The 12,965-nt window shown below is 43.8% G+C and overlaps 1 protein-coding gene and 1 long non-coding RNA gene across 3 annotated transcripts in view; one reads left to right on the top strand and one right to left on the bottom strand.

The window, feature by feature from the left end:
* LOC106731982 (uncharacterized) overlaps positions 1-12,965 on the top strand; it is a 102,982-nt gene that overhangs the window by 12,796 nt on the left and 77,221 nt on the right. The window lies entirely within an intron of this gene.
* NWD1 (NACHT and WD repeat domain containing 1) overlaps positions 1,282-12,965 on the bottom strand; it is a 46,019-nt gene continuing 34,335 nt past the window's right edge. Inside the window, exons 12-20 of the mRNA XM_075903380.1 lie at positions 12,612-12,734; positions 11,036-11,235; positions 9,365-9,637; positions 8,229-8,319; positions 7,571-7,725; positions 6,155-6,431; positions 4,310-4,866; positions 2,933-3,041; positions 1,282-1,568 (exon numbers count right to left, since the gene is read on the bottom strand). Coding sequence (XP_075759495.1) covers positions 1,282-1,568; positions 2,933-3,041; positions 4,310-4,866; positions 6,155-6,431; positions 7,571-7,725; positions 8,229-8,319; positions 9,365-9,637; positions 11,036-11,235; positions 12,612-12,734 — 2,072 coding nt within the window. The remainder of the gene's footprint in view (positions 1,569-2,932; positions 3,042-4,309; positions 4,867-6,154; positions 6,432-7,570; positions 7,726-8,228; positions 8,320-9,364; positions 9,638-11,035; positions 11,236-12,611; positions 12,735-12,965) is intronic.

The following is a 12,965-nucleotide window of genomic DNA, read 5'->3' on the forward strand; positions in this document are numbered from 1 at the left end:
ACAGGGAGATGCAACACAAAGTATTCCTGTACAGAGGAAAGTTTATTTAAGCAACTGGAAGCCTTTGTCTTCAGCTAGCTTTTGAAACTGTCTGGGACACCTTAAGAGGCTACAAAAGACCTCTGAAGAAGCTATAGACTAGGGATACTAGCAGTTAGTTGTCTAAGCATTTAACCAATAAATGATTGATTATTGGTTAACAGTTCCGGTTAACCTCAACAAACCCCCTCCTCCAAGTACTCTATTTAAAACTCGGACTAGCAGGCTGGCTCAGTCCCAGCCTGGTGGTCTGACTTTTCAAAGAAAAACACACAGGGGAGCCACCTGTCACCCCCATGCTGCTGCTGCCTCTGGAGCAAAGGCAGCAGCAAGGGGCAGCTCCCATGGCATGCCGAGCCATCCGTTCATGGGAGCCAGTTCTTAAACTCGCTGTCCTCATGGACCAGCTTTTGCTTGCCACCCCACACTGCTACCTCAGGTACAGGGGAATGCACTGGCTGCTGACCATGCTCCCAGGGGTATCTAGCCATGTAACTTAAGAAATTTAGTGGTTACACAATTATTAAAATAACCACTTTTTAACATCCCTACTGTAGACCCAAGTTACAGTAAAAGATCAATTCTGATTTGAAGCTTACGTAGAGTAAGATGGACTTACTTGGTGTTATAGTCCTGTTTGGGGATTGGTTTCCTCGATGCTCAGCCTTCAGAACTGAGTCCTCCTAGAGCTGAATTAGTTCACTGTCAGTGCTGCTCTGCAAAGCACGGACAGCCCAATTTTGTGCCTTGTCTGGGGAACACCAGAGGATCTGGCCCCAGAGAGTAGAAAGGCTATGATCAGAATACAACCCCAAAGGGACTTCTGTAATTTCAACCCATCACAATGCCAGACATTTTTCCTGGCCTTACCCATGCTCAGTAATTACCTCAAATGTTCTTTTTTGCAGAAGAGTTAATAGGCATCACCAGAAGAATGAACAAGACGTATGTCCCTGATTCACAGATTACAAGGCCACAGTCATCATCTAGTCTGAAGATGGTCAATAAACCCTCCCTAAAATAATAGTTCTTAGAACATATTTTAAAAAAAATCCAAACTTGACTTTGCACCATAAAACTCAGAATGGGATCAAGACTTCAGAAAACAACAAAAGCTGATATGGGATAAGTGGTAAAATTTCATTCTTTGTTCAGAGCGAGACTGCTGTAACAAAATGAAAAATATTTACCAGCTAAACAGTCTGAGCATCTTTCTGGATCTGCTCGAACATTTCACCAATTTTACACGATTACACAGATTTGAGAGAGTTTACTGGTTTGAATCTGGTTCCTGGAGGCTTTTCCTAAATCATGTTGCTCTCTTGGGTTTACAACCTCTTTATTTCTGGATTTTACTACACATGTTGCCTTGAAGTGGTGGAGTGGATTGTACTGTGAGCTTATGGATCGTGGGCAACGGAACCGCTCACGAATTATGTGGCCGAGTCTTGTTGTTGCAACAAATCCATCTGCAGTTGGCACAATTTTGTTAACAGTTGCATATGCATATTGAACAGCCAACAGGCTACCTGCAAAAGACCCCCAGAAAGTAAAAGGAAGAAACCAAGGTCAGAACAGAGAAAAGGAGTTGTAGCTTAGCCAATTGCCCTGAAGCATAGGAAAGGACTTGTAATTTTCCATAAATGGGAGCTATTGAGAAGGACAATTTGGACTCAAGAAAAATAAGTCACTGATGTTAATGCTAATTAGGGATTTAAAATCTCAGTTAATCAGTGAACCGATTAAGCAGGATCTGGGTGGGAGATTGCTCCAGCCTGTCTGGAGCAGCATCCAATTCACAGCAGCCCCTGTCCATGGTAGGCTGGGCTCTCCATGGGCACAGGTGGGGCACCAGGGCTCCCTGTGGACAAAAGGTGCTCTGCATGCACCTGTTACTAGTTAACCAGAATTGGTAAGCATTACCTGTTAAGAGTGAACCTTTCACATCCCTAATGTTAATAATTTTATATCAGTAATTTGCTCCATGTTTACTGATGATTTGGGTGAAGGAAGTCACACTTTGCCTTACAACTTGCAACTGTTCAGGACCAAATGCATTTTCTCTGAGTACAAGAGGAATAGTTATACATTTCAAGTCTGTAAGGAGATTAAAAATCTCTCTCAAAAGGGCTATTTGGTTCCTGCCCAGACAGTATTTTCTTATTATTGTGATATAAACTGATAGAAAATGTAGGTTCCGAAAAGCAAGAAATCTGCTACCAAAGTTGGAAAACACATAGTTTTGCAACCCTTTTCCTGCAATCTCCCTGCTCACATTAGCATTCTTTGGGAAAGAATGAGAAGAAATCACAACTCATACAGCCATGTAGGGCAGGAAGATCAAAATGATTATGCAAATTTGCTAAACTGAGTGTGATCACATAATATAGTGTCTAAAAAACAGTGCTGCAATTACCTTTATACATCTGAGACAGAAACTATAGCCAATGATGACTGGTCAATGTAATAATATTACTCCCAAAAGAACCACTGCCTGACCTCTGAGATGGTACATCCTATTGTGAAGTCACTAAAGGAGAAGGTATCTGTTCAGGCTATTGTGGGGGACAGATATTGGGGGGGAGGGAGTGTTTCTTCATACGTACTTGTAACCCTATCTGTGCCTGTCAATTAACTCTCTTTAACCAGGAGTTGTACACCAAGTTTTCTGTATAAACATACAATCAAGGAAGTCTGACCCAAACTGCTATGTAAAAGTTTTTTTAAAAAACCCATACAGGTACAGGTCTATGTGAAGACTTAGTTTCCCTTTGAACTACATCAAGGACATTGGTCCTCTGTTTAATAAAGGCAATAAAGAGTATAAAAGATATACATGGGCAATAAGGAGTACAGCCTCCTTTATATTTGCTATAAATCCAGAATTACTCACCACTTAAAACATCCCAAACTGTAATGGAGTGATCGAATGACGCAGTGTACAAGTACTTATCATCTTTCGAGAAGCAAGCACACTGAATACCTTTCAAGAAGGAAGTCTGCTAAAAATGAATACAGGTTTGTTAGTCCATAAAAATCTTGTTAAATGCAGGTTGAGACTAAGAAGTCCTATGCAATTTAGTGGCTACTCAGCAGATTTTTAATTGGATAAATATCTAATTAAACCAGGATTTCCCTCATAAAAGTCCTTTGCATGTAAAGCAATCTACAACTGTGCAGAACAGAGAAGAGACCCATTGTGAACTTTCAGGACCCAAGTACATCTACAAGTGACAGACATTGGATGCAGACTGACTCAAGGATACATCATCAAGTGAAATCTGAGGTCTGTCAGGCACAGGTAAAATGCTAAAAATATTAACTCAGACTCTTCCTTCACTTTTTTTGTTTTGTATTGTTTTTACTGCTCTTGGCCTATTCACTCTGTGCTGTTTTTGCTAATTCACTGAGTAAAATCCTGCTCTCTTTATATGCAAGTCCTCGAGCTGATGCCAAGAAAGTGAGAGGTTCTGGGCCAGAGAGATGTTAAGTGCATTAGCCCATGTTGACTGTGCACTGATAGTGTCTCTAAAGAGGGCATTAAAATCCTAGATATGTCAGATAGAGGCAGCAAAGAGGGAGAAGAGAGGGGACTTCAAAGTGCAGCACCACACAGCTGAGCCCAGCCGAAGCGAGGTTCAAAGGAGCAGTGCTCACAGCAGATCCCAGGATCAGCTGTGAGGCACTGCCCCTTTGAAATGTTGAATTTCTGGGGAAATGCCATGCAGAACCTGACCCAGGCTCCACATGGCATTTCAAATGAGCAGCGCAACATGGAGCCCAGGGTCAGCGGGGGAATCCGAGTCCCATGCTGACCTGGGGCTCCATGAGTGTGCTTCCGCTTTGAAATGCACAAGAGCCCCTGCTGGGGATTCTTGTACTTTTCAAAGTTGGCATGCCTGCAGCCTGCCTGCAGCCCAGAGTCAGCAAGACTTCCCGCTGGCTTCAAGCTGTGTGCAGTGTTCTGCATTTCTCCTTTGAAATGCACAAGAGCCCCTGCTGGGGATTCTTGTACTTTTCAAAGTTGGCATGCCTGCAGCCTGCATGCCGCCCAGAGTCAGCAAGACTTCCCGCTGGCTTCAAGCTGTGTGCAGTGTTCTGCATTTCTCCTTTGAAATGTACAAGAGCCCCCCTGGGGACTTGTATATTTCGAAGCAGGAATGCTGAAGTGCCTATGGACTAGTTGATGGAAATTCCATCAACAGCTTGACTAGTAAATTAACCGCAATTTAACATCCTTCATCTCTAACTGCATCCACCGGAGCAGTACCTTATAATAGCACATTTCATGTTGCCACTGGCAAAGCGCCAAGTCCCAGAGACACTGCAGAGAATCCTCAGAGCCACTTAGTGCCCATTGTTCTCCATAGCTGGTTTCTAAACAGGTGACTTTGCATCTGTGCACTTCCAAAGGAAATATTTTGGAATGAAGGCAATCATAAAGGAACAAGTCTCCACTTGACATGCCATAGAGGACACGGTAGTTTGCAAGGACAGCCACGCTGGAGATCACAGCAGCAGGCATCTGAGTATAAAAGGTGTAAATGGGCTTGTCAATCACAGGACATGGCTTTCCAGGGCTAACATCCAGCACAAGAACTAAGTCATCATATGCTATGGCCAGCTGTTCTTCCTGCCTGTTGAGTGCCATGTGATTGACTTGTTTCTGTGACTCTGGGGGTGGGATGCACACCACATCCTGCCTGGAATTGAGTGGAAACACAAGGACTGTTCCAGACACCAGCCCAGTGAAAAGGAGCTCCTTCTGCTCAGCCACCTCTAGGCAGCTCACTTGGGAAGAGGTGTCCAGTGTGTCACACTCTGCACCTGCAACAGAGAAGAGATGTCTGTGAGGGTCTCCCCATGCCAGCTCTAATCCTTTAGGTTTTTCCCTTAAGTCATCATTAGAAGATTTACCTGGCATTGGGTCCTTAACTTAAGTTTTTCCAGTTACATAGCTACCCCTCTGAGTCAATTACTTTTTTTCTTCATTTAAATCATTGCTCTGGGCTGGGGATGAGAGTTAAGTATGCAGACTGCCCCAGGGAAAGAGAACTGCCTCAGCGGTCTGGTCTCTCATTGCAGGAGCTTGAGGCTAGGTGAGAAGTCCCTCTTCATGGCTGCAATAGCTCCAGCAGGCACAGTCGGGAGGGGTGTATTCCTTGGGGCCGGAGCAAGTCTAGGTTCGGTTCATCTGCTCCCTACTCTCCCCAGCCAGAGTGAAGAATGCAGAAAACTCTGCACTTTCCCTGTGCTCCCTGATAAAGGCCAACAGCCAGCAATGTTCCTGTACAAATCAGGGGGTGGGCGGCTCGAGTCTGGGGCAGTCCCAGACGGAAGGGGGAGGGGAACAGGCACTCTCCCAGCCAACCCAACTGGTAATTCTATCTCTTTTGTTTGGTTTTATGAGAAGCAATTCTATTCTAGTCATATCCCATTGTCTTGGCACAACCAAACCCTTACAACTTCTTCTGATCATAACTTAAAGCAATGTATCCCAAATTTGGGTAGTCCTCACTTTTACCATTGAACGGACGAACGGACAGACAAGCTCTCTCAAAGGCTACGTCTGCACTACGAGTTTTCTTCAGTCTCCCACCCTCCTTAAAGGGTGCCTGGGACATGGGAGGCTCTGGACTGGGGCAGCCCTGGACAGAGGGACATGTACTCCCAGAGAGCTCCTTTTGTCTGTTGAATCTTTCTCTTGTGTATGGTTTTATGAGAAACAATCCCATTCTGGGCACATCCCATTTTCCTGGGACAACCAACCCCCTTACCTTGCTTTAAGATATGATAAGAGGAAGCTGTATACTGTTTTTGGTTCTTTCTATTTAGGAAGAGTTCTTGAACAAACAGACTCTCTAAAATATATAGTAGATAATGATGTAGAGAAAAATAATGTCAAATAAGAGATTAAAAGAATTTCTAAACTTGCAGTCCCTCTATGCTCAATCCATCTCTTCAGACAGAGTGAGGGAATAGAGTCCTGGCAGCATGTCTAGAAGACTAACAAAGCCTGTCTCTGTTAGATTAATTATTCATTTTTTAAATCATTTTGATTCCCATGTTATGCCAAGTTTTAATTCTTCACAGTGTTTTATAGATTGTAGTTCACCTTCAGTGGAGTCCCAGATGATGATTTTATGTCGCTCTCCAGCTTGAGGGAAGTAGATATAGTTCCCACCATGGGACACTGCAATGTACCCTGTGCGATCTGGGACTCGTGCTAAGGTTTTGCGTTTATGATCATAAGTGAGGTCCCAGACTTTGAGATATGGTGCCATGTGGGAGGCAGATACCAATGTGTCGCCACACAGGGCTAAGAGAGTCACCGGTGTTCCCATGCCATCCAGAATGTCTGTCAGCAAACCCTGCTCTGATAAACTCCACACCTAGAATGAATTAGAAAAAAAAACATAGTGGCATTCAATCAAAATAGTAAGAAAACATAAAACCATTAAATAATCTACCTTTTCCTCTTTCCCATACCCTACTACGAGACGAGGTAGAACAATCAAAGTTAAACAATACAAGACACGTTATCATAGAAACAAAGAAGAGAAATCACATGTGTCATACAGAGTGAAAACAGATCAAAATGTTCCGAAAGTGACAATGGCTTAGACTGTTTAGTTAATAAATGGACAGATCTTCTCTTAAATAAACTTTTTAAAAAGACCTTGAGGCATTCTACCCATCTGATCGCTCTGCTCTGATGACACCACGTTAGATCCTGCTGGACCTCAATTGGGCAGCATAGGGCCTTAGCCTCTTGGAAAGGCATGTTGTCTGAGGTAGGAATATAAAAAACACCTAAAAATCCTAGTGGTTAACAGTTACATGGTCTGTAGGCTCTGCAGTATAAAGCTTATATGAAAGCTTTATACTGTAGAGCTCACTGTCCAGCTGGCTCCTTGGAATGGAGCCAGCAGCTGGGAGCTGATGCGCATCAGAAGCTGTCTTATAAGCTGGCTTCCAGCGTACACCAGCTCCTGGCTGCTGGCCCCTCTTCCAGGAAGCTGGATGAACTGCAGGCTCTGCAATACTTTATAACTTTATATACTGTTGGCTCTCTGGGAGTAGGGGGTAAGGTGCCCACAGGGAATATTCTGTACCTCAAACTAGGGATATAAAAGCGTAAATATGTAATCAGCTTATCAGTTTCTGTTACAGTTACACGCTGGCACCCCAGGAGCAGGGCCAGCAGGAGCTGCCAGCTCACAGGGGGAGGAGAGTGTGGTTTTCTGGGGGTCTTGGAATTTTTGAGTAGTATCCATTAATACTCTCTGGCCTTTCGGTCTCTGGATTTTATACTTGCTGTTCAGTGGCAGAAAAAGAATTAACAGGAGAGCAGAAAAAAAGCAACTAGAACCAGGAAAGGGAAAAGACCAAAGACATTCTGATGGTACAATAGCAGAAATGCCACAGATGCATCCACAAGGCAAGTGGTTAAGGAATCTGCTCAGCACCTTACTAGATCTGGTGCTGCATCTGCAGGAGGCATTTCTGCCTGAAAATCTTCCTCTCTTACCAGGATAGATTCACCCTGAGATCCTGTGACAATGATGTTGTTGTCAGGAGAGAAAACAGCTGTGTGCACCACACCTTCGTGTTCCAGGTCTGCTGTTATGAACCTGTGGAATCCCTTTGAATTGGTCAGGAACACTCGCACATACACCCCAAAGCCTAAAACAATGGAATGTTAGTTTCTGATTTATTGATCTGGAGTGGAGACATTGCAAGCACTCAGGATAATATAGTGCAGACAAGGTCAGACCCTCCCAAAAAACATTCAGAGGCTCTAAAATGTTGCATACACCCATCCATGTTTATTATCTGCTGGTCCCAGCATGCTATTTAAGTTGTACATTGAGAAATGCTCTGAAATTCTCCCTGGGCAGAGACCAGCACAAGTCCTACGCACTACATAAGTCCCACTTACTTTTTCATCATAGGACTTATATAGTGTATAAACAATGTGTGGGCTCTCCTCACAGGCTGGATTTTGCCCCTTTGCTTTCTAGACTTTTGACCATACTAGATTAATAAGAACATATTACACATGGGGAAGGACCCACATCTTGGCCCCTGTTTAAGGGATACTTGGTGTATGACACTTAAAGCGAGTACTGCCATCCTCTTTTCTAATTCTACTAAAATCTTTCCTAGGTAATTGGGCTAGAATTAACCTGCAGCAAGAAGGGACTCATCTTCTGACACCACCAGAAAGCGAACCCTTCCAGGTAGTTTCTCCATTAAGGTGTTTCCATTAGAGAAGATCTGCATAAAGAGAAGGTAAAGTCAGACACAGCACCATGGTTGCTAAATTACCTCTCTCAGATTAGAGGGAAGATGATAGGAGGGTAGAAACTAAGGTGATTAGAGCTTAGTTTGGCCTCCTAATGCTGTGCAGTTCTCCATGTGTACTGATGTACACTGAATGAGGTCTGCAGGTATAGTGAACATACTTTCTTCAGCATGAAGAGAGAAAAGTCCTTTGGAGAACCAGCTTATTACATAAGAATATAAGAATGGCCATACTGGGTCAGACCAAAGGTCCATCCAGCCCAGTATCCTGTCTGCCGACAGTGGCCAATGCTAGGGTGAGGGAGTGTAATGATCATGCAATCTCTCTCTCCTGTCATCCATCTCCACCCTCTGACAAACAGAGGCTGGGGACACCATTCCTTACCCATCCTGGCTAATAGCCATGAATGGAGTTAAGTTCATGGAGGTTATCTAGTTCTCTTTTAAACCCTCTTTTAAACTAGATCAGAACAAGTTTGGATCGTGCCTGGAACTGTATTTTGGCTCATTTCACTCAACTTTAGTGGATGCTTTCCCAGGGAGACCTTGGTGCAAAGTCTCTCTTCCCCAGCATATCTTTACTGCTAATAATATTCTACCCTTGTCTACCATCATCTATCCAAGGAATTCAAAGTGCTTTATGAACAGATAACATACCAGTAAAGTACAAATTGAGGCACAGAAAAGGGAAATTATTTTTTCAGTCATGTAGCAAGTTTTTCAGAGTCAGGAACAGAATCCAGTTTTATAGCACTTTGCTGCTGCTGAACGAGCAAGCAAAGAAAAGACACCATGCTATACTAGAGCATGTCCAGTTGTCTGTCTTAGAAACTCATAAAGATTATGGAAGTGTGAAAACATATCAGGGAGTGTATATAATGACAAAGACCAATTAAAGGTGCAAGCACCAGCACAGAGTGAATTGAAAGAGAAGAGAGAATCCAGAATCCCCACAGAACCAGCACTTCCTGGATTTGAATCTCTGAAATGTTATAGCTAGCTAAGCAGAGAGACACACCATGGAGAGGGAACCCCTGCTAAATCCTGCTATCATCTTTCCTTGCTTCTGGATCAGAACGCTGCAAGTTGGTGCTTCTTCCTGTAGCTCTGACAGCTGGCACTTATACTGGAGCTCTCCAGTGCTGCTGTCCCACAGACTCAGCATTCCTCCTTCAGACACAGTCATAACCACTCGCCTTGGTTCAAACACTGCAGTGCACAGCCACGCAGCTGGGGCCTCCCCAGAGATCTGGAATATATGTTCTGCTGTTTCCAGGTGCCAGGCATTAACCTAGTGAAAAGGAGGATTGGCAGGTGACTGCTGAATATTTTCACATGTATTGATTCTGAAATTTAGATGCTGGCAGTTTCCCAAATTTCATACTCCAGGAACCTCAAAATATTTTACAGAACCAACAGGATTCCTTGAAAGAACTTCCACAGGGTTCTTCCTATCACAATTTTGGAGTACCTGCACCTCCATTCCCCCTCTGTGAATCATAGAGTTGGAAGAGACCTCAGGAAGTCATCAAGTCCAGCCCCCTGCCCAAGGCAGGACCAATCCCAACTAAATCAACCCGGCCAGGGCTTTGTCAAGCTGAGACTTAAAGACCTCTATGGGCACAGCCTGGTCTCCTGGTATCATCCATCTCTGTGTACAGATCCTTGACCCACTCCCTTTGAACTAGTTTTTTTAAAGGATGTATAACTCCCTGCCTCACACTTTGATATCCCTAGCAAGCTAGTCTACCTAAAGACCAGTACTTGTGCTTTGCTTTCTCTCTGAGGGCTAGGAACAACACATTGCCAGCAGTTACATGTTGTCTCTCAGCTCTTTCTAAGCAAGCGCATTTATTCTTAAGGTGAAAACAAAAACAATCAAAGTTCTTATATGCATACTAAAAGCTTACCAGCAATTGTCCATCAGATTTATGGGGCCCTGGTAGATCAAAGTCTTTCCAATCCTTCTGCAAGAGTTACCCCCACCCCTTCAGACCTTTCAATTGACTGGATCAGATAGAAGGCCCAGAGTTAGTTTCAGCTCAGCCTTTTTATATCAAAAGCTCTTTCTTTCTCTGTTGATTTCTACAAAACACATTTTGAATCAGTACCAGAATTCTTCTGTCAGCCTAGCTGCAGTTACACTGGGGATTAGTTCAACTCTAACATGACACTCAGAACATGACATTTTTCATATCCCTGAGTGACATGACTAGGTTTAGCTAATTGTAAAATGTATATCAGGCATTGCAATTTATCCAAGCTTCAAAACAACTGTTCTTTTCAGTTCCTTGAATGGTTGGTGAAGATGGAATTCACTGTGCTAGCGAGTGAATAGGGAAGGCATGGGAGCGCTATAGTTTAAAACTTTGAAAAGTATACTGGACAAAACACTAGAAAATGTCCCTCTGAAATATTCTGCACTAGCCCCAGGAGTTTGGACTGGACAGCTTTTCCATCCAGTGGTGTGGGAACAATTGCTATAGTAGGGATGCTGAAAGCCATTGAACAGAGGTGTAAACCCTGAATATGATGGAAACCACTTCAAGCCAGGGGTGTTGCCAATAGTTCTAGCACATCTTTCCATCCTATGCTCCATGACTCCCTGATTGTAACTTCTTGTTGTTTCTGCCCAGACTCTGGTCTTCTCTGTGCACCTCGCATTATGGGATGGCTATTGGTTCCATACCTTTGCACCTAATGCTGAATAAACAATCCTATTCCTTTCATCCACGTGAAGCTGATAGAGATGCTGTTCTCCAGAGTGACTGTCCTGAATGGAAAACTTCTGTCTGCCAGAGACTAAATTCCAGATGCGTAGAGTGTAATCCATGGCAGCTGAGACAGCACACGTCCCTTTTCCAAACACTTTCACACACCTCACCTCAGCTATAACGCAGCAGAGAGAAGCATTAGCAAAATAGGCAACGCTCTGTTTTTAAAAACTGGAAGAGTGCCCAAATTACCATAAATTGTGAAAAGCCTGCTATGCTTATATCTAGAGCCCTACCAAATTCACGGTCCATTTGGGTCAATTTCACTGTTTAAGGATTTTAAAATGGTAAATGTCATGACTTTAGATATTAAAATCTGAAATTTCACAGTGTTGTAATTATAGGGGTCCTATCCCAAAAAGGAGTTATGTGGGAATTGGAAGGTTATTGTAGGGGGGTTGTGATATTGCTACTCTTACATCTCTGCAGTTGCTGGAGGCAGCACTGCCTTCAGAGTAGCTGAAGAATGGTAGCTGCTGGCCAGGAAGGCAGAACTACCACCAGCAGTAGCAGAGAAAGAAAGATGGCTTGGTACGATATTGGCACCCTTACGTTTGCGCTGCTGCCTGCAGAGCAGGATTGTTAGTCAGCAGCTGCCACTATCCAGCCACCCAGCTCTGAAAGCAGCTGTACAGAAGTAAGAATGACCTGGTATGGTATTGCCACTCTTACCTCTTGCTGCTGCTGGTGGGTGCTACCTTCAGAGCTGGTTACTTGGCCAACATTATAACCACCACTCTCCAGTTGCCCAGTTCTAAAGGCATCACAGAAATAAGGGTGGCAATACTGTGACCTTCCTAAAATAATCTCATGTTCCCTCTGCCACTCCTTTTCAGGTCAAGACCCCCAAATTGAGAAACACTGGTCTCCCCCATGAAATCTGTACAGTATAGAGTAGAAGCACATGACAGATTTCACAGTCTGTGACATGTTTTGCATGGGTGTGAATGTAACCACCACCAAGCAGATTTGAACTTGGGACCTCTGGCACTTACTATAAGAGCCTCTACCCTCTGAGCTAAAAGCCAGGTAACTCTCAACCCTTGCTGTAGAGGTCTTTTGATCTTAGCTGTTGCTGTGGTTTAGGTGCCACTACATTGGTCAGTGACCCACACTAGGTGTGTGGGTTACAGAAATTTGGTAGGGTTCTACTTATATTCAGGAATGAGTGGACACAGTCAGTGCCCTTGTAATGCTATGACAAAAATTCCTCAATGAGTGTCAACAGGGAGTTAATTGCATTCTACAGCAACATTAGAAGGGGCAGTTTTAATTCATTAAATGTCTCTCAGTTTCCACATTCAAAAATCACTTTAATTATGAGCAATCACTTGATCTGTTTATGGGATGTTGCAATGAACAGGACAATTTATCCCTAAAGTATGTTTGGTGCAGCTTCAGTTTTAAGGTCTGTGGGTTGCCACCATACAGGAAAGCTCTCTGTTCAGTATAATCAGATGTCAGGAACCATTCCCCCTTTAAAAGGCTCACCAGAGTGCCCAGTCAAGGTGTGCATAACCTCAATATCCTCCATGATCCACACAACCATTGTGCCATCCTGGGATCCTGCCACCAACAACCTGTGATCAGAACTGAGCTCCAACACTGTGACACCTGTAATTAGACATGCATGGAAGGAGAGTCTGCAGACACGCAGGAAGAAAGGTTACAATTAGGTTACGTCTACACTAGCCCCCTAGATCGATCTAGGGAGGCTATTGAGGGAGACCGAAATTGCAAATCAAGCCCGGCATTTAAATATCCCGTGCTTGATTTGCATGTTCCTAGCCAGTTGCCATTTTAGAAATTGACTAGCCTGAAGTAACTGCCTGCGTCTACACGTGT

The sequence above is a fragment of the Pelodiscus sinensis genome, chromosome 19 (assembly GCF_049634645.1).
Source record: "Pelodiscus sinensis isolate JC-2024 chromosome 19, ASM4963464v1, whole genome shotgun sequence".
In the NCBI taxonomy this organism is placed as follows: domain Eukaryota; kingdom Metazoa; phylum Chordata; order Testudines; family Trionychidae; genus Pelodiscus; species Pelodiscus sinensis.